A 23,253-nucleotide genomic window follows, 5' to 3' on the forward strand; every position below is an offset into this window, starting at 1 on the left:
TTTGACGACTAATAAAACCCAATGATAATTGACACCTTTATACATTTAAATATAACAAACAGGTATAAGTAGTATAAGTAGACTTATTTTACGTGTAAATTTATATTTGAAATTTAAATTTCGAATTTTATTATTTCCGGTTTTGTTTATTTAGTTTTAATTTCTACCTGTCTCGAACCTGTGTGCAGGTAGCTAACTTTTTTTAATGCGTGTAGTAAAGTTGTTTTTCTAGAAATGTTTAGAGGGTTTTTAAAATGCTCGTAACAGGTGTAATTAAATGCGAGTTGAGTGCGCGGAGTAAAAATTTATTTCGCCAGGATTATTGCATAATGTTATAGGACTAGTTTTTTTAGTAGATAGTGCAAGTGGTACAAGTACAAGTACAAGTAGTCGTTATGATGATATACTTGTACCAGTATGTTTATATTTATTGTGAATTTTACAAATGTCTGCAGTAGAAAATGTTGAAGGTCTGAGGAGTGCCAAAAATATGTTATTAGTAAATTGCTTGTAACTTTTGAACAAAACAAGAGGTAGTAATAAATTTCAGTAGTTTTATAAATAATTAAATTGTTTATTAGGTGGTGAAAGATTTATGTTGGTGGAGATGATGGTTTAAAAGTTATTTATGTTTAAAGAGTAAAGTTTAGAATAAAAGTTTTTTTGAGAAAATTTTTTATTTTTTTAAATTTATTGGGTCATTTGATAAGAGAAGTTATTCAAATTTGGTGGGTTTATAGCTAGATAAATTGTTTATAAGTTGAAGAAAGATTGATGTTTGTATCTTTGTTAGTTTAAAAGTTATTAACTTTTGAAAAAGTTAAAATTTTAACTTGTGTTGTAAATGTATTGTGAAGACAATATTTGCAAAAATGTTGATAACAGATAAACTAAAAATGATAACACGTAAAAATATTGAATTATAATAAATGAATAAATAATTCATAAAATACAATTTGTTTCAAGTCCATATCTTTGTTAGTTTGAAAGTTATTAACATTCAAAGCATAAATTTAAAAATTAAAATGTATTTTTGAAAAATATAACTAAATTGTTTATAACTAGTAAAATAGATAAGATATCGCTTGGAAAATTTGTGAACAAATAATATATTAAATTATCTATAGGATGCAGAAAGATTAAAGTATTATTAGTAATAGTTTAAAAGTTATTAACTTTTTAGTTTCAATTTTCATTTCAACTTTTAATTTTCTTAAATTTTCGACTAAAATTCTTAAATTTCCTCTTTAAACCACACTTTATTCCCTTTTCTCTTATTTGAATTCTCATCTAAACTCTAAACTAAACTAAAACATCTTAATGTCTTGAAATTTCCAAAAATATCCCAGCTGCTATCCTCTTCACTTCAATTCTTCACTTCTATTTTAGTCTATATGAAGTTTAATGGACGCGTTCAAACTTTACTTACTTACAGTTTAGTTAGTTAGTTTAGTATTTAGTCGTGAGTTTATTCAATGAAACCTGAATTTGAACCTGACTGTGTAGGTGTTGGTGTTTTATTGCGCGTTTTCATTCATGAAATTCATCTGCGGGAACAATGGAGTTATTTTGGTTTCATTTAGTGGGAGGCGTCTCAGGACCCGCTTGATTTATTATTGTGTGGATTTTTATCGTAGCTTGAGTAAACTTAAATAAGAGTATAGTGTGGTTATTTTTAGGTTAAATGTTGAATTTAAGAATGAAATTGAAATAAGAGTAATCAAGCACGAGTATTTCATTCATTTTTTAAAAATGTTTTTGTTGATAAATTAGCGAATATCGTGTTAATTATTACGAATAAAAGGTTTAAACTTTGTTTTTTTGAGAGTGGATTACATTATCTATGATTTACTGAAAGATAAGTTTTATTTTCTTTGATGGTTTAAAAGTTATGGAAGATTTAAATAAAAAATATTTTTTTTTAAATAAAAAAGAAAAAAAAATTACTTTTTAAAACTTTGATAACTTTTAAACTATTATTAATAATAACTTCAATCTTTTTGCATCTTATAGATAATTTAATATATTATTTGTTCACAAATTTTCAAAATGATATCTTATCAATTTTACTAGTTATAAACAATTTATTAATTCCGTTAAGAAATTTTCTGAAAACTAGTAAAATCGTTGAAAGCTGTGTTTAAATTATGTGACTTAAGTCATTTGTGGCTTATTATTAATGATTTTAGTAGTGATTTTAAATTATTTTATGATTTTAAAGATTTTTAGATAATAAAAGTTGGTTTTCTATGAGTTAATACAAATTAAACTTGATTCTACTTAAAATATGATTGATTTATGCGTTTAAATTATGACATAAGTCATTTCTGGTCTTCTAAATCATAAAACCATAAAATTTAATGATTTTTGTAATTGTGAGAAGCAATAATTTAATTTTCTAACAAATTTTCACTAAAATTATCTAAATTTGTTGAAATTTTACTTAAAATCAGTGTGTAAATTGTGTGACTTAAGTCATTTGTGGCTTATTTGTGACTTACTCGCTCCTATGGTGTGTTTATTTGCGGAGTCAGAAGCACGCTCGAAATGCCCGACAGGACGACAGATGACATCGACAAGACCAGACGATAGACATTAGACGATAGACGAGTTCTGAGCACTCGTAGACGACTCTGAAGCATCTCTCAAGCATCCCGCGAGCATCTCGAAATGATCTCGATTCTCTAATTTAAACTACCGCCGTGTGTAATTAACGATCGCCGAAATAGTCAATACCAGAGAACGCAAACCACACATACCCGCATTCCGAGACACAGCGCATTCACAGCGCGAGACACAATCATTAGGATCATATACATCCCTACTAATATTATAAATGCGAAAGTCCTGATGTTTGTTACACTTTCACGCAAAAACTACTTAACCGATCATCATGAAAATTTGTACACATATTCTCAGTGGTCCCCGAATGGTTATAGGCTACTTTTTATTTAATAAAAAAAATTATTATTTAAATAAAATAATGAAATAGTTTAGCCAATAATACCTCTGCATCTGGCTATTTGACTACCTTGACGCCATCTAGCATTCCAGCAATGAAGCTCAAACCTAAGTACTATAGTACCATCACACTGTATTACCGACAGCTACGTCAACATCAAATCCAATTGACTACACTATGGAGACTGTACACTATACTTCCATAGACTATACTTTCAGCCATTCTACTTCATTGTTACTTCTTCTGTGACTACAGACGCGTACGGAAGCAACTTCATTATTTTAGATATTCGCGAGCGAAGCCAAGGATTAAAGCTAGTTAGTAATAATATCCTATAGTATAATATAACATATGCAACCAAATATACACCAAACATACCTACCAATAGAATATCGGTGTTTATTCAAGTAATTCTAGTGATTTGTTTAATAACTGTTACTAGTAGCTACAACTGAAACTAAGTTAAGTTAAGTGGGTTTACGTTTTAAGGTACTCGTAATAAATAAGTGTCTAGAAATGCTAGGTGCATGTATGCTAATTGATAATGACGAGAAGAGTCAATATTTATGTGGTGGTTAACATCAGCGTGTTTCGTATGCGGAGAATCTAGAAAAGTCGCATGACTTGCAACAACATTACGGGTTTATCTACGTCTAGTTTACTACGAGATACTCATTTTCATAATTCTAATATAAATTAAAATTAATTTTAGTTTAGTTTAATTTTATGAGATTAATTTAATTGAACAAAGAGAGCAAGAGAAGAATAGATGGAGGAAAATTACTTGGGAAATTAAAGTTTAGTTAAGATTACGTTAGTAAGTGTATAATGAAGTTAAAACTAATTTCACACTTGCAAAACTTTGTATTATGCTAAATCAGCACTGAAATTGGATTAAATTGTCATGGAAGAGAGAATTAGTCGCAAAATGTAATATTTTACTTCTTTAGGCATAAATATGTTACTTTACTGCCTAGGATTTAAAGAAAAACATAAATAATATCTATTTGAGTCTTGATATTTCAGTTTTTAAAGATATTTTTGATATTTATGTCTTTTTGTGTTTATTTATGTTTACTTACTCGGTATAAACACTTTACTGCCTTATCATTCAAGAAAAATAATTTAATATCGTAAATATTAAAGATAACTACATTTTCTTTAATTTACTTTTTAAATTTATGTTTGCTTTGCTTGTTTTTGAAGATTTTATGATGATAACTCAACAGCTTCTCCTTGAATTATACATTTTAGTCATTTACGCCAAAGACTCTTGACGATTTTTCTCAATTCACACTCTCCCTTCGTGTGTCAATGTCAAATATCTCTTACTCTCTTCTCTTCCCTTCCTTATATGTTTCTATTTCATTTCTATTCCTATTCCCTCTTTTATGACGATCGTAGATCGTAAGTCGAAAACCTAAAACGCAAACACTCAAATTGTTCCCTCTGGTCCCCTCTTGCTACTATGTAGTAGTATAACACTCGCACCCTCACTCTCACCCTCACCCTCACCATCTACAGTTTACCACTACCAATCTTGACAAGTTTGTAAAGAAGGGGAAGGGATCGCGAGCATCGCGAGCTCAGTCAGCATTCAGTGGATTCACATAAAGATAGAAAGAGATAGATATAAAGATGGAAAGTGGAAAATTCCATTCTAGAATGCCACACTGCCTCAGCTACAGCTATTGCAAGATAAAAGTTTATCTACCCTAGTTGGATCGATTTCCCCAATTCATTCAATGCTCACACTCCGACTCACAATTGTAGGGAATACGTAAAGTGTCACTTTTAGACACTCAAAGAAATGAGAAAAATAACGTTTTACATTTTAAAAATAACTTATTAAGTGTTAAAAAGTATATTATTTGAAAATATAGTGTGTAAAGAAGATATTTTATGCACTTGTACTAAAAACAAACTTTTTGCTTATTTTTAAGCTTTCAAAATGTTTAAAACTTGGATTTTGAGCCCTCAGAACACAAAATTAATATTCTGAAACACAAAAAGTTGATTTTAAACGATAATGTTTGAAATTTTAACTTTCAAGTGTGTAAAATTGTTTTAACACTAGTGCGCAAAAATACCATTTTATGAACCTATTACCAACTAAAACTTTCCTTCTTATAACAATAGCATCAAAATGAACTTGCACTTTACTTCTAAACACTCTAAATGGTCAAAACTCTAATTTTACACACTTAAATACACAATTTCAACTACATTTCTTTCTAATACCTTGCATTTCCTACAAAACATCAATTACTTTGAAACACTTCACACCATTTTAATTTTCCGTGTGTAAAATTACATTTTAAACACTAGTGCACAAAAATACCACTTTATAAACTTATAAACACCAAAAACTTTCCTTTTAATAACAAAAACATCAAAATTATCTTGTACTTTACTTCTAAACACTCTAAATGCTCAAAACATTACTTTTACACACTTAATACACAATTTCCACATTATTTCCTTATTATACCATACATATCCAACAAAACATTAAATACTTTGAAACACTTGACAACATAAACCTTTTAGACAACATTCCTGCTAACTTTACACCCCTTAAGGGTTAAAATACTAAAATACTCCTGAGGGTGAGCATAAGGAGGGTGAAAATTAAGTAATGATTTTATGTCACTATGCAAATGCAAATTATGTAAAGCTTCTGTGACATACTGTATACACGTTACTTACAATATAATATGATAAATATAAAATATAATAATGTAACAGTATCACTATTCTGTTTATATATATATATTAAAGTGTGAAGACTTGAAGAGATAAATATAGAGCGACACTAAACGACGTTATCAGTAGTTATCAGATACATTCGTTTGCTTGCCTAAACTAAACAGTTTTTATTCGTAATCGTAACCGTAAACGGTGAGAAGTTGAAGTTAAGTTGCTAGAGAACTTGATATTGATAGTAATACCTACGCTGTGATTGCTGCCAAGTTGACTTAAGTCTTATCAAGGCAGATAAAATGAAAATAAAATAAAATGAAATGAAATATATCACGTAGATATACTACTTTTGCTTCTCAATTCTCACTTTGTCTTTAGTTTAAGTTATGTTACTTAAGTCACTTTAATATGACTTAAGTAAAATTAAATCACTTTAAATTATTTAAAAATCATTATTTATTATATTTAAAATTATTATTTATTGTTACTTAAGTCATTTTACTTAAGTCACATGACTTAAATTATATTAAAGTGACTTAAGTACAAAAATTAGAATATTTTTAATTTTTACGCACCCAAAATATAAATTAACATTAAGAACCATTAAAATTATATTTTAAACAGTAATATTTCAAAATTTTAACTTTTAAGTGTGTAAAACTATACTTTTAAACACTAATACATAAAATTATTATTTTATAAACTTGTATCCTACTAAAACTTATTTTTTCTTCTAAAAATAACTTAAAATAAACTTTTACTTAAGTAACTTTAATATGACTTAAATCATGATGCAATAGATGAATGTTTCGTTTACGATGAGATTAATACCATACTAATAAGTTAAAAATAGTAAGTAATAAATTTGTTTAGAGCTTTTCAAAAGCTGCGAATGTATGATGCTCAACGTAGCAACGCAAGTGTGGAAACAGACAAATGTGATGAGTTAATTTTAATTCCGTAACATGTGGCGAACAAAGCTCGTCGGCAACAAAAGCTAAAATGACCTAGACACTCACAGTCATAAGGCCATAAGGCATAATCAAGTGCACATTGTCTAAGGTTACACCACATTACACCACATTACACCACAACGACCTACGTGAAGCTATTTCTATTTTTATTGCAAAGTATTTAAATTGTAATTAGAACTAAAAATTAGTGAAATTATTAAAAATAAACACAAAATGACTTAAGTAACATGAGATATATCATTATTTATATTAGGTTTCTTTTTGCTCCATTAAACTGTGATTTATTCATAAAAACATAAAAATGAATCATACATATGTGGACAATGTTGGAAGCCGTATATGTATCGAACATTGCATTTTTATGCACCATTTTTATTTTAAATTGTTCAATATCATAAAACAGTCTTTTGCTTCTTAAAAATGTGATTAAAATTAATTATTTTATTAGAAACAAAGAAAATTGTTACTTAAAGTAAGTCATAAGGTAAACAATGATGGAGTAGGCGTATAAGTACCGTACATTGTTTAAAACCAGCGTTATTATTGTGTTAATTTACTAAATATCATAAAACTCATTTTTGCTTCCTGAAATTCTGTTTAAAATTACTAAACACAATCAAAATTGCAAAACAAACTTAAGTCTTAAATACTTAAGTAGGTACATGGCTAATGTTGGACTTCACGTACTAGCACCGAACATTATTTCAAAATTTACCTCATTTTCTTTTTAAATTTATGATCATTAAAGCAATTAACTCAAAATCAACTCATAAACTTTTTTTCTTCAAAAAGCGAAAAAGATCATTTTACTTTACTAGTATTAAATGATAAATTACAAATGCATAATGACTAATGATTAATGACTAATGAGTAATGACTAAATGACAATATGACAAACGAACGCAGCATGGGTAGATTTATTCTATGCTTTACTCTAAACCTTACTCTGTGAGATTTTAAAAATAAAATAAAATGTGTATGCCACATTTCCGAGCACCATTTGTTACGTTTCACTGCTGACACTGCTGACTGCTAACTTCTTTCGACATTCCAAAGTATACAAAATTCAGGGGATATCCAAGGTTCAAAAACTCAAAAGCTCTATAGTCTAAAGCTCACACGTGATTTTCGAAACGTGATATTTTCAATGTTTCTGCCCCTTTTTTCGTAAATTTCAATTTGCACATTGAAACTTAATATTTTGAAAGTATTTTAATAAATTTTGATAAATGTGATAAATGTATGGGAAAAATTTAGTTTAACCGAATTTCGGAACATGTAAGTTTTTATTTGTATGTTTTACGGGTACTCTGTATTTATGTGTCAAAAATACAAAATTTTTATCAGTTGTTTACTTTTAGATTTGGATTTAATATTTACTGAGATGATTCTAGCTTTTTGGCTTATCACTTAGTTTAACGCCGTTTAACTGTATCAGTATTAGTATATACGTTATGTAGTTTATTGTGTGGTATAGCAATAAATCACAATATTGAACCGTTGAATTGAATTGCGAGATTTTTCAGGAGTTGAAATTGATAAAAATGGTAAAAACGATAAAAATTAGAGTAAATAAACGGTGATTACTTACTTAAATTACATTATTACATAAATTGTTATCAATATGTGTCAAAGTGTCAAAATGTTTCATTATCGGTGAATGTATTTTGGCAATTTGTACTTTGTGTACTTTGAGTTCAAATTTTAATCTTATAATCTTGTTATTTATAGAATAAACTTAATATTTTTCCATTTTTGCTTAATAAAAGTCGATTTACTCAAAAACTATAACAGATACAAAATATATAAAAATACCATTAGAAAGTTTAACTAATTGTCTTTTATGTAGTATTAAAAGATATTTCTTAAATTATTTATATCTACTCTAAAAAAATTATTTAAAAAAATAACGAATAGTTTTTCTTAAAATTTTAACAATGAATTTATTTGATTTTTTGCTTATAAAACAAAAACTATTCACAATACAAAAACAAAAACACCCTCATTAGAAAGCTAATTAAACTCACTTTAATCAAAATTATAATTTACTCAAGGGTTGTTTCCGGTTTCGGCTCAATTTAACCTTGAACACTTAACCACGAATTTTCCTAATTTCACCTAATTATCTACACAAACAAACCACGCTCAATACCTACCCTAAAACGGTCAAAAATGTAAATAAAACATGTGTTTCCTGTACCAAGGGGTGCGTACTGGATGCGTGTGGTATTATTTTACCCTTTCTGTAATTAGGCACGAGTATATCGGTTGGTAACATGCGACGCTTGTTTGTTCCGCCACTTATACTAATATTAAGTACATACGAGTATTACAATTATTAACTGATTATATAATAAAATAATATAAAAATATAAAAAATGTAAATATATCGTGTATAAATCTCTAAACTGTTGTTTTTCCACACTGGGAGTATTAATATTATTGAATTACACATGGAGAAAGTATAAATATGGTATTATTGAGACATTTCAACCGTACAAAGTCCAAAAACAAATAGACCAAGAGCCAGTGACGGCCAGACTTTCGTCATTTTAGGAAAGATGAAATTTTGTCCATGTGTTTCTCCAGCACAGGTAAGAACGATCCCCAATTATGAAACCTGGATCGTGGTTCCTTTGGCAGTTAACAGCCAACAAAGATGTACACATGATGACCTATGTTTCGTTATTTTAGCAAACCCCATTTTTGCATATTTTGTTCGTCACATTATTATAACATGCGCTGCTCATTGCCAGTCACCTGGTATGGTTCCAACCCTAGCCAGACACCCCTAAAGTATATTTTTTTTTAACTTTTTTACTTTCGTTATATTAGGAAAGCTGAATTTGATACACATTATACAGAGAGCTATAAAACTGTGTTTTCCAGCACGTCAGACAGTTTGGTCGGTTCTATCATCCTGCCAGACGCATTGAAAGTGTTAAAAGTTGCAAAAGTTAAATTTATTGTATGAAGTTTATTGTAATAAATTTATGTTTTTGACTGAAATATTACATTTCTATGGAGAATGTAAAGTTTTGTTGGTTTTATAATGAGTGAAGTATGCGTGCGAATGCAATTGGCGTGTGTGGTGATACCTATTACGTCAATTACTTCCGGTGTTTGTGAAATAAACACGAAAATGTACAAATTGTGATAGGAGTACATCATACGTGTTTCACATAGGTTGTCGTATGTTTAGCATGCATGACGATAATTGTTTTGAGACTTTTTTGTTATTTACGGACATACTGTATAGAAAAATGAGGATAATTTGATTAATATTGAAAGATAATATAATAGGCTGTAAAATGAGATCATTAGGGTTTAATTAGGTTGAGTGGTTATTGAATTATTAATTAAAAAGTAAACAAAATTAGTTTTTATGTAAAAATTTTGAAAAATGAAGTAAAATCATTTTTGAAGTTGATTTTAAGACATTTATATACACCCTGTATATAAAAATTTGATGGAACTGGATAGAGAATTTAATAGGCTACAAGACTACTACTACGAGACTACTTTTGTTTAATTTACATCAGTGGTTATTGAGTTATTATTAAAAATATAAACAAATTGAAATTTTTATAAAAATTCTTAAAAATTTAAAAAAATCATTTTTTAGATTAATTTAGGCATTTAGGTACACCCTGTATAATTAAGCTTAAGGAATATTGAAAGACAATTTAATAGGCTACAAAATGACACTATTTTTATTTAATTAACATGAATGGTTGTTGAGTTATTAATAAAAATATAAACAAATTGCAATTTTTTTTGGGAAAATAGTTAAAAATTATTTAAAACCAACTTTGAGGTCAATTTTAAGCCATTTGAATACACCCTGTATACTAAAGCTTTATGGATATTAAAGGATAATTTAATAAACTACAAAATGAGCTTATTTAACTTCAATTAGCCTAAGTGGTTATTGAGTAATTAATAAAAGTATCATAAAAATGAATTTTTTCTACAAAATCGCACAAAAACATTTTCAAACTTAATATTCTCCTAAAATTTTTAATACTATACTACAACTTTATACATTATTTGAAAGACAATTTAATATACTATCCAAAAATTCAAATCTTCCCTAGCTTAATTAGTTTTCACGTAATTAACAAAAAATCAACACAAAAATTCAATAAGTTGTGTAAAACCTCATAAAAATCAAAACAATTCACACTTCTATATTAATTCTATATATATTTATTTCAAAAATATATTTAAACTCTAAAAAAGTTAACGTCTTTTTGGTTTTTGGGGTCAACCTTGGTTCGCCTTGAGCGTTGATTACGCCCGTTCGTCCGCGCCTCAATTACATAAAGTTCGCGCAAATAAAAATAGCGAATCGTTTATTTCAGTGTTCAGTGTCGGCGCCAAAAATTTCACTACACCTTGTACTTTATACGCAAAGTATTTTTATGCCGCACGCACTATTCGCAGTTTGTTTTATTCTCTTCGCGCATTTGACGTCACGCGAAATCTCAAGCAAAATTATGCAAGCGCGCGGCCGCGAAACTCCCAAAAAGCGCGCCCCGCATGATCAATGATCACATGCTAGGCGCACACGAGACGAGACTCATGTGTCTCCCGGAGTGTGGAGAGAATAAATAGAAAATACGTATTGGACGCAAATGACGGCGGCTATTTTTGTGATCAAGTCATGTGCGGAAAATCCACGAGTGAGGGATTGTGAAAAATGGACTTGAAATGTGTTTATTGACGTGATAACGTCTTTAAAATCGTTTTACGGGTGACCGGTTCAGAAACTGTGTCGCGAGGCCTCACGAGGCCGATCGCAGGTATACCCCCCTCTCGTTATAACCTTAGGCTCCCCGCACACTACAAACTTTTTATCGGCCGATATTTTGATCGGGTTGGGCTGTGAGCGCGCACACAACGCCAACTAAACAGTTGGGTTTGTGGTGAGTGCGCACACTAGACAACAGTCGGCCGACTGCACCAATACTCTGAGCGAACTAAATTGATCAAGTCGGCCGACTAAACAATCGGTAGTTGTGCGCGCTTGCGACGAGCTCCATACTGATATCGCAGTCGGCCGATAGTTGTTCTGGTTGGCCGATAGTTTAGTTTGAAAGCAGTTGGGTAGCCCATCAAACTTGTTTATCGGCCGATACAAAATCGTTGTAGAATGCTGACTTGCATACATCTTCATACTGATTATAAGCCCGACCAAACTATCGGCCGATAAAAAGTTTGTAGCGTGCGGGGAGCCTTAGTTTTCGTTGAATGTTTAACAGTAAAACAAAATGTGAAGTGCAAGTGAAGTGTTACAACAATTGCAACAAACAAAACTTATATCACCAATAAGACGTTATCACGTAAACATCTCGATCGTAAACCTACTTTACAAACAACCATTTTTTTTAATTATTGTTATTAATATTATTGTTGTTGTTGAATCAGGGGATGTATTTTCGTGGTATTGAGCTTTGAGTATAAATTTTAGTATTTTTTTTATTGTTATTTATAGAATAAACTTAGTTGAAATAAAATTTGTGCTAATTTGTGCTCGTTATTGTTTAGTAAAAGTCGAATAACTTTTACTATACAACTATAGAAACTATAAAAGATACAAAATATATAAAAATATCATTAGAAAGATGAATTAATTGTCTTTGATGTGAGATTAATAAATATTTAATAAATTATTTATATTTGGTTCAAAAAAAATGTTTAAATAAAAATTGCAAAAAATCCGCAATGAAATTTTTTCCTTGAAATTTTTTTATTTTTAGTTTATAAAACAAAAACTATTCACAATACAAAAATAAAAATACAATCAATAGAAAGCTAATTAAACATACTTTAATTCCTATTATAATTTACTCCAATATTATTTTTAGTTTCGTCTCAATTTAACTTTGAAAACGAATATTAATCATGAATAGTTGAAAATGTACTTTGGCAGACACTTTTCATTTTATTATTATTATTATTACTATTTCATGTGTCCTATTTGATTATTTGGGATTTTCGCAGTATCATGTATGTATGCATTATATTTTATGAAAGTGTCAAGGTTGCGTTTGTTTTATTTTAAGTGTAAACGCGCACCTTGTTGCAATATTTGATTTAAATGTGCACAAGTTACTTCGGACACTATTGCGGGTTTTGCCAAGTTTTACAAATTGTCAGATTAAACACAAAGTAATAATGGTAGAGAAAATATGGAGGTGTTGTTGGATAGACAATTAAATTATCTTTTGATTTACGTATGAAATAATTATCAAATGTTGTTAATTTTCCCGATAATTAGGTTTAAAAATGTTTAAAGAATTTTTTTTAGGGAAAATGATTTTTTTTATACTTTTATTAATTACTCATTAACTACTAATGATAATTAAACAAACATGGTCTTATTTTGTAGCCTATTAAATTATCTTTCAATATTTATCAATATTTATTATATAGGGTGTATATAAATGTCTTAAAATCACCCTAAAAATAGATTTTTAATGATTTTTGAACATTTTTTACAAAAATCTGTTTTTGTTTTCATTTTTGTTAATAACTCAAGAACTACTTAAGCTAATTAAACAAAAATAGGGTCAATTTATTATCATTTTCCATAGATTCCAAATCTTCAATCCGATCTAATCTATCACTTTTATTTCCCGAGATATTCGCTATCAAAGTATATAAAAATAATCAATGCAATGATTTTTATGATTTTTACTTTACTCTCTCATAAAACAAATTTTCCACAAACCCTATCACTACTACTACTACTACTTTTACAACTACTACTAATGTACTCCTACTTGTTGAGTTGTTTATTGCATTCGTATTTTTACGACAACATTGACCGCATTTCACAATTTGTAACTGCAGGCCTGCAACGAATCCTAAGGGTCAAACTTACACCACCACGCGAGCGTTATCACAATCTTATCTGCTCGAAAATAAACTCGAAATACCCGGCTACTTGAATTAATAAAACTCGTGCTCCATCATTACATAAATTGGAAAAAGCGCAGCATGCATGCATTCAGAGATTGTTGTTATTTTAGTTTGGTTTGGTTTAATGAATGATCTTTGGATCTTTGGATCTCTTGTGGCTGAGGTCTAGCCGATTGAACTTTTGTATTATGCACTGTTGAACCCGCTCGCTGGGCTTTGATCTCGTTATCACGTTCCGCGTATTATTAATAAATTGTTTTCAAGTGAAAATGTTGAATGTGCAAAATTATATAATGGATTTTATGCTTTTGTAGGCGAATTTCATGTTATTTTTGGATTCATTATTTGTTTATTAATTATTTATATTGAAATAAACTGGAATTGGGCAAAATTTAAATTTTAAATTAATATAAAATTAATTACTTTTAATTATTGTTTATATAATGTTTTTTTATTATTTTTTTTATTCACAATTAAGAGTTTCAACTTTGAGGTTAATTTTAAGCCATTTATAAACACCCTGTATATTTTTACCTGATGAATATTTGTAAACAATTTAATAGGCTACAAAATGAGACTATTTTTGTTTAATTAGCTTCAGTGGTTATTGAGTTATTAATAAAAATGTAAACAAAAGTAGGTTTTCCAATAAATAGTTTAAAATCAATTTTTAGGTTGTTTTTAAGTTATTTTAATTAATAACTCAATAACTACTTAAGCTAATTAAACAAAAATAACGCCATTTTGTAGCCTATTAAATTATCTATCCGTATTCATAAAGTTTTTATATACAGGGTGTATCTAAATGACTTAAAATTACCTTCAAACTGATTTTAAATGATTTTTTACCATTTTTCCAAAAAATGCACTTTGTTTATATTTTTACTAATAATTCAATAACCACTCACGCGAATTTAACAAAATTAGTCTCATTTTGTAGCCTATTAAATTATCATTCAACCTACATTAAGTTTATCTATACAGGGTGTTTAGAAATGGCTTTAAATTAACTTCAAAATTCAAATTTTGCTTTAAAATACTGAAAACTAATACATTTTCCCATTTATTTTTAGGTAACCAAAGTGATAGTGAAGAATCACACACTGCCACCCCCGGCGGCGGTAAAAACTACCACTACCAGAGTTCCTACGCGTCGACAACCGCGTATAATAATCATAGCCACGGCCACAACCACCACTACAACGGCTATCAACCCGCATCGCACTATGGCGGCGTCTACCGCTCATACCGAGGCGCAAATGGCGCCGGCACAGCTACCACCATCAGTGGCGGCGGACCTAATACAAAATACGCCTACAGTAGTCAAGGTGGCGCACCGCGTGGACGATTCGGACATCATCCGCATCACTACCACCACAACCATCACTCGCAGGCGGCGGAGTGCAGGAAGGACGACGATACGAAAACGACGCCCCAGTCGACCGGAAGTAATGGGATTGGAAGTGCAACTGGGGGCACGAACTCGGATGGGAAAATTACTTTTAACGAAGGTAATTATGATTATATTTAAAAGTATAGTATACGAGTATACTTCTTGGGTTTTATAAATACAATGAGTGTGGTTTGATGTTGATGGTGATGCTGATGTATGTTATTGTTTGAATGGGTGTTGAGTGAGGAGACGGGTCGTTTGACTCATTTGTTTGCTTGTTTAAGTTTCACGCGGTTTTGAACACGGTTATCTAACTTTAGTTATAGTTGTGGGTATTTTTAGGTTTTTCTTGATTGCTTGCGTATGACACGTGGTAGAAATGTGGGGAAAGGTTTTTATTGTAGGGGAATAAATTGTTTATTTTATGGTTTTTAAATAATTAGTGAGTTGGGATTTGTTTAAAAGTTATTGAGTTTTAAAGTTTGGTTTTGGATTAATTTTTGTTTAAAAATGAAATGTGATTTTTTTTACTTTTTTGATTATAACTTTTTAACTAGTAATTATTAATTAATTATTTAAAGTGGAGATTGTTCATAATTAAATTATCTTTAATATAGTTTTTGTTTGGTTGAATTATAAAATGTGGTTTGTTAGTTATTTGGCTTCCAAGTTGAGTTTTCAATTTATTTTAGTCACAAAAGTAAAATTATTATTTTTTTACTTTTTTGAGTGTATCTTTTAAACTAATAATTATAAAAATTTTGTTTAAAAACATTAATATAACTGATTAAATTCTCTATAAGATGCTTTTTATTTCATGTAATTACAAATTGCAGTTTTTGACTTACGAAGCATTAAAATTCCATTTTAATTTTATTATATTTCTACCAACACGATTTACTTGCTAATTTTTGTTATAACTTAATAACTAGCATTGATAACAACAAAATTCAAACTCTACTATATAAACAATTAAATTCCCAACACATCTACTTTTATGTAGCATAAATATAATTATTAGTTTAAAAGTTATTCGTCTATAAAGTTAAATAAAGTTTCATCTTTGATAAAACTTAGATTTTTTTATTTTTATCAATTTCCAGATGAATATACGCGAATTACTACTCCTCGACAAGACGTACTATTCAAGAAGGGTTACCTGAGCAAGCCGAAAGCCTACCAAACGCAAACATCGACCGGCGCCTCCACCATTTCCACAGGCAACTCCACCGGCAACGGCACGCCGGATCACCAGTCAGCAGGTACGCCAATAACAACCATAACATAACCTAACTTATAAGTCTAAGTTACACCCAATTAAATTCTCTACATTTTCATCTTTAAATCATCACTCTAACATTAAAACTAAAAAGTTATCGCATAAAATGTAACGGATTTAATTTTTATTATTTTTAAATTTTCAGATGGAACGGAAGGCACCGACTTGGAATACGAGTCGCAGTTTGTCTTCCCCAATGGCTTCGTCGATCAAAACGGAATCTACTATGTCAACAGTAAGTCATAACCTCAAATATTATTCTCCCAATACTAAATACTGACAATATATTGACAGGTTTTGAACCTTATCCTCTGGTTGTCTACAATCCACCAATGTGTTATCCGGAATACGTGTCATCAACACGATCCAAACGCCTAAGCACAGGATCACTCGTAAGTAACCTTAACATAACCTCAAAAAAACAAAACAAAAAAAATCAAACGAGAGAAGTGAAACCTTCAGAATACTACACTACGAGAGAATAAGACGAAATAGTATCAGGAGTGATATAATCATAGGGTTTATTTATTATAATATTGGAATCAAGTGTAAAATTATTTAATACTAGCTTTAACCCTTGGCTTCGTTCGCGAATATCTAAAATAATGAAGTTGCTTCCGTACGCGTCTGTAGTCACAGAAGAAGTAACAATGAAGTAGAATGGCGGGAAGTTTAAAATGGCTGAAAGTATAGTCTATGGAAGTATAGTGTACAGTCTCCATAGTGTAGTCAATTGGATTTGATGTTGACGTAGCTGTTGGTAATACAGTGTGATAATACAGTGTGATGGTACTATAGTACTTAGGTTTGAGCTTCATTGCTGGAATGCTAGATGGCGTTAAAGTAGTCAAAGAGCCAGATGCAGAGGTATTATTGGCTAAACTATTTCTTTATTTTATTTTAAAAATAATTTTTTTTATTAAATAAAAAGTAGCCTATAACCATTCGGGGACCACTAAGAATATGTGTACAAATTTTCATGATGATCGATTAAGTAGTTTTTGCGTGAAAGTGTAACAAACATCAGGACTCTCGCATTTATAATATTAGTAGGGATTCAGAAAATATTCCGAATCAAGTGGCTTGTGGCAAGCTACGAAGCATCGCACAAAGAGGAAACGAAGAAAATAGGAAACACTCTGTATATTTGTGTTCTCTTATTCTCTCGTAGGCTTAACCATATAAATGTATACGTTTGTCTCTTTTTAGTGTCGTTTTATTCATTTTTTTAAAGAAGTTTTCACTAAAAAATTTCAAAAAATAAAATTTTATGAAAATATTTGCAGACTGAATCAACTTCTCCTCACAATGAGGAAACCAGCCAGGAGCTAAGCCACTCTGGCGGTGAGACTGTCAACTATCCAGAGTTTGGGCCTGGAAACGTGTATAATTTGGTCTTTCCTGGATATTACGGCTATGGCGTCCCACCAGGTATGAGTTATTCAGTTATTGAGTTATGAGGAAGAGTTATATGGGTGTGCAGTGTGTGAGAGTGTTGTTTGCTTTGGCGATACACGGCGTATTTGTTGGCGGTAAATATAGCATGGCGCGCAAAATCAAACGCAAAGAGTAATGACATTTTGCGCGCACCGCTGGCACGCTGACAAGGCGAGCGCGAACTACGGCTTGCGGCAATTAAAAACAGAAATCTTTGATTTCAAGATGTCAGCGGATATTTTTAGATATTTGCCTGTGTCTAGCTATAAGCCAGTGTATTAATGTATCACGTGATTGGGAATTTAATTATGGATTATTTGGTGGTTAAATTAGTGATTTGTTGTTGATAGTTTAAAAGTTATTAATAATTTAAGTTGGGGTTTTGTGAAATTTTTAGGATTTTTATGTTTTTTTGAACGATTTTTTGCGTTTTTTGTTATTTTAGATGGTTTTTAACTAAGTGTTGTTATTTAAGGTGATAGTTGGTTAATTTAGGAACAATTTGGCGTTTGTTTCATTTGTTTATCACTTTTAGATGCTAGTTATTGTTGTTTAAAGTTGGTACAACAAAAGTGCGTAAAATACCAAACCTAACCTTTATTTGAGTTTAGGCGTTGCAGGAAAACTAATTGTAGGATATTATAGTATAAATTGATAGGAAATTTCATTGTGGTTAATTTGATATTATTATCAATAATATAGCATTAATGGTTTAAAAGTTATTAACAATTTAAGTTCAAATTTTATCAAAATTTTATTGGTTTTCTAGTTTTTCTTCACAATTTTTTAGATTTTTAATGATTATTGATAATTTAAAACAAAATGTTATTATTTTGGATGATAGTTGATTAGTTTAGCAACATTTTGGCGCTTGTTTCATTTGTTTATCATTTATAGTTTACGAGTTACGGCAATTTGAAGTTGGCACAAAAAAAGTGTATAAAATACATAACCCTATTTCTGTTTACGATTACCAACATATAAATTATTGTATATTATCAAATATGGTATCAGTTGATAGAGAATTTAATTACGCTTAATTTGATACTAATATCAACAATATACCACCACTACTTCAAAAGTTATAAACAAATTAGTCAAAAAATTCACCCAAAATTTCCAAATTTTAAACTTTTTTCAAACAATTTTCTCATTTTTAATAATAATAGAAGGCTTAAAACAAAACTCCAATATCCACGGTAACACTCACTTAATTTAACAACAATTTGACTTTTGTTCCACTTGTTTATCACTAATACTTTCCAAGTAATTATTAATTTAAGTTCCAAAAACATAAAAACATACCTAACCTATATCTCTATTTCCTGTGTTACAGAAATGGAAATATCTCATGGTGAACCCCGCAAGATCAAGAAGCGCCGCCGCCGAAAACTATCCAAACCAGTCGAGGACAACTGGACCACCTCCTCCTCAGACGATTACGACGAGTCCGAGGAGATGGTCAGCGAGATTGAGAATCGGATTATTCAGGGTACCCACAGGCACAGACCAGTTACAGCTGACTCACCAGCAAGCAACACCACCAACAGTGAAGAAACACATAATACACAAACAACAACAGAATTAGAACCAAAAGAAGAAAAAGAAGCAAAAGAAAAAGAAGAAAAAGAAGAAAGCAAAGGAGAAGTTAAAGAAATTGAGGTTATGTTGGATGTAGAGGCAATTGAGGTTAAGAATAACGGAGGTATACCAGAAGTAGTTGAAGGTACACCTGAAGAACCAGAATCAACCAATGGTACACCTGTTACCAATGTGAATGTTAATGTGAAGAAAGTACTTAAAGCAGACGCCAAAGAATTCATCCCACGGTTCTTCCATCAACCTCATCAACCACACCATCAGGCACACCATCAACATCGCCATCCACAGCCACAGTTTATAACCAATTTGATACCACTGCCGCCTTCATTCCTACCAGCACCTCATATGCATATTCTACCCCCACCACCTCCACAACAACCACCATTATCATCATCAACTACAACCAAAGTGGTACCATCAAGTCAAGATATAGATATACCAGAAGAAACAAACAAAGAAGTAACTACTTCTGTGATACCTTCAACATCACAACCACAAAAACCACAAAAAACCGGAAATGATAATAATAATGCAATTGTGGTACCTTCCCCCACTCCCGAAGTGGTATTACCTTCAACATCACTGGTCAACGAAGTCAAGGTACTTAACAAACCCATTGACATAGCCAAAATTGTTTCCAAGTTAGAAGAAGCAGCCAAGGAGCAAAGACGCAGTGGTACCACCACCAATGGTACCTCCCGAATGGGCACACCTAGATCCCGACGTAATTACCAACGTACCAATACCTCTAAACCCACACAACCCACACAACCCACACAAAGTGAGGTTAAATCAACGAAAGATAATTTTACATCAACTCCTGCATCAAATGTATCTTCTGGTAAGAATTACGCACAGATGTTATCGAAGAAATCAGCTGGTACCAGCCCAATGAAGAAATATGCTTCTCCTGCTAAAGATAACAATAATATAAGCACTGTGGCGACATCTAGTCAGACTCCTTGCATAACTACATCTTCTCACAAACACACCTCTAAAGTGATGGTACCTGCAACAAATCAAAGTCAAAGTCAATGGATTTCAGTTCAATCACGTAAAAAACGGAAGAATAACAAACAATGTGATTGGGACGATGAAGAAGACTTAAATATTAATAATACTAATAATAAAACTGATTTTGAGGTTAAGGGAGTGTCAAATATTGATGGTGATGGTTTTGAAGCTTATGACGTGTCGAAACTGGAAGATGTCGTTGTGGTACGTCCCGAAACGGACAATAATACATCCGTACCTGATGTTGTTGAAGATATTGTTGAAACTATTGCAGTTATTGAAGAAACACCTAAACAAATTGATCAATTAGATCACAAAGCCGCTGAGGAGGAAGAGTTTGATAAACTCATACGTACCTTAGAAGAATTGGAAGCGAAAACTCCACAGAAGAAGAAACCGGTTGTTAATAAGCGTGTGATGATCACAGATGTCGGTGTAGAGGAAGTCTTGCCTTTAACTATCACCGAAATCAAAGATGATGAGGATACAAAGCCTAATATTAAGAAAACAAAGAAATCTAAATCTAAAACAACACAAAAGGTTGACATATCAAAAGAAAATGAAGTTGTAGAAGTTATTTCAGAGGTTAAACATGAAAAAATGCATGAAACGTTGAATGACTGTATGCAACCAGTTATACAGCTGAATGTCACACAGGATGAGTCGCCGGATAAGAATAAAAAGAAGAAAAAGAAGAAAACACCAAAGAAACCAACTCTAACCTTAGATTCAACATTAACACCACCAATTTCAATGCCGAATACACCTTCAACCTCTGCTTCTGTTGTAGATGAATCATCTTATAACTTTTTACTCACCGATTCCCTATTGGAAGAAGAACGAACTAATCTTGAAGTATCTGAAGAGCTGGATAAAATCATCCAACGTGGTATGTTCACATCCCTCGAAGAAAAGATCAAATCATTGAATATCACAGCGATGAATGATGGCTTCTTTAAATCCATGACGTCATTTGTTGATAATACAACCAAAACAGGCAAGGAAGATGATTTGACTACGATTTTGACTAAGACGACGAATATTTTCAAGGCTAAACGACCGGGGAATGGCGCTGAGGTACCCGCAACCACCGGTTCTTTTTTAGACCTTGCCAGCCTCCACGAGGACCCTGGGATTAGCACCCACGGAGGCCGGAAGGACGAGTATCCCATCACCAAGGCGGTGAAGGACTGGATGGTGCGCACCAGGGAGACTACGCCCGAGATTGAACTGCTCAAGAGTCCACGGACCATATTGAAAGAAATAAGTGAGGTTATAACCACTTCCAATGCGAATATAAAAGAATCATGGAGTTTAACGCCGGAATCTAGCTTTGAGGATGAAGATTTGCTTGAGTGCTGGGATGATTTAGAGGTTACAACTGATATAACCTCAAATAATCATATTGAGGTTATGGGGGACGCCACAACAGAGAAACAGAAACAAATTGAGGCATCACTGGAGGTTTACGAGAGTATGTATGGAAAGAATGAAGATTTTAAGCTTATAAAAGCGGAAATTGAGGAGAGGAAGCGTAATGGTACACTACCCAAACATGGCGGACTTCCCTACCGCGCTGTATGTTGCAGTGTGATGTAATGTTGGTTTTTTACGTTGAGAAAAACCAAAAATAACCTACAAAGTTCAAACGTACATATTGTTAGTTGTTGACAACACGACACACTCATATACACTTACATGAATTGTTGGTTATGTTACTTAAGAAGCATATTTTTAGTGTGAAAAGACATGAAAACACGACGAAGATGATGATGGACTGAACTAGCGCATAAGTTGTTGGAGTTGTTGAGGTTATGCACAGGCACAGCTTATTGTTGATGATGATTGACGTTTAAAATAAAGCGAAAACAAGCAAAGTTAGGTTAGGTTAGGTTTTAGTTTTTAGTTGTGTTTATTGTTTTGATAGCGGTTAAGTTTTAGATTCAACGATGCCATCCGTGGAATGATTTGTGAGGTTATGCACGTTGAAGCCTAATTCATTAGATTAATTACACGTAAAGCAATTTTAGATGATGCATCATGACGCAATAATGTTAATTAATTAATTAGGAAATTATTTTGTAGTTGTTCAAAACCGTGATAGTGAATTGAATTGAAAAATTTAAGAAAATGAAATGAAATGACGCGCTTGTGTTGTTGCGTGTTAGGTGGGTAGCCTACGGTTGTTCGTTCCTTTTCGTTGCGTTTGTTTGTTAGATTTGATGATATTACTTAGTGCGCATGCGCAGTTGACGCCGTTTGATTTTTTGTTTTCTGTTTTACACTCAACTCGATTATAATATTATGTAATATGTAGTTGTAGAGTGCTCATTTCGTCATCGAGGACGCCATTACGAAACGCGACGCCATCTTGTCGTCGATGTCATCTTTCACTCACACTGACTCACATTAAACACATCGTTGATAAAACTATAAAAGTAAGAACTTTTTGAAATTAAACCAATGTTGATGTATAAATATCGTTGTGAAATGGCAAGTTTATGATTATTGGTATGATTTGACTGCGTTTTCGGTTGTTTTGATGAGAAACAATGTAATTATGTAATAACAATATCCGCGTTTGTTCATTTTGAGATTTGTGCCTTTGCAATTTGTAAAAAATAAATACATTTCAACAATGTTTTTGTTTTCGGCGTTGCGTGGCGGCCATTTTGTTATGTGAGGGAATTTGAACTGTCAGTCAGTCCGAACTAAATTCTTCGTACATTTCATGTGCATTCATCATTTTTGGAAGCGAAATTTAACAAAATGTCGCCGATTATGTCGTGGATTAACTTGATTTTCTTCTCCAGCGCCATTACGTTGGTGGTTTTAGGTTTTTATCAATTACTAAACTGCAAAATTGGTTTCAGTAGTATTCTGTGTATGATTAAAGCCAAAATAAGAGTAAGTAACCTGTACATAACCTAATTTAACCTATTTTTATCAAAAAAACGTTTTT

The 23,253-nt window shown here is 31.4% G+C and overlaps 1 protein-coding gene across 1 annotated transcript in view; it reads left to right on the top strand.

Moving 5' to 3' along the window:
- The window catches only part of LOC135803481 (uncharacterized), a 28,540-nt gene that overhangs the window by 4,955 nt on the left and 332 nt on the right, over nucleotides 1-23,253 (top strand). Inside the window, exons 2-7 of the mRNA XM_065317107.1 lie at nucleotides 14,640-15,077; nucleotides 16,063-16,221; nucleotides 16,384-16,473; nucleotides 16,533-16,630; nucleotides 17,525-17,669; nucleotides 19,012-23,198. Coding sequence (XP_065173179.1) covers nucleotides 14,640-15,077; nucleotides 16,063-16,221; nucleotides 16,384-16,473; nucleotides 16,533-16,630; nucleotides 17,525-17,669; nucleotides 19,012-21,890 — 3,809 coding nt within the window. The 3' untranslated portion in view covers nucleotides 21,891-23,198. The remainder of the gene's footprint in view (nucleotides 1-14,639; nucleotides 15,078-16,062; nucleotides 16,222-16,383; nucleotides 16,474-16,532; nucleotides 16,631-17,524; nucleotides 17,670-19,011; nucleotides 23,199-23,253) is intronic.

The sequence above is a fragment of the Atheta coriaria genome, unplaced genomic scaffold (assembly GCF_025399875.1).
Source record: "Atheta coriaria isolate IRGN ID8LTWV9N9 unplaced genomic scaffold, Caltech_Dcor_3.1 hic_scaffold_2_pilon, whole genome shotgun sequence".
In the NCBI taxonomy this organism is placed as follows: domain Eukaryota; kingdom Metazoa; phylum Arthropoda; class Insecta; order Coleoptera; family Staphylinidae; genus Dalotia; species Dalotia coriaria.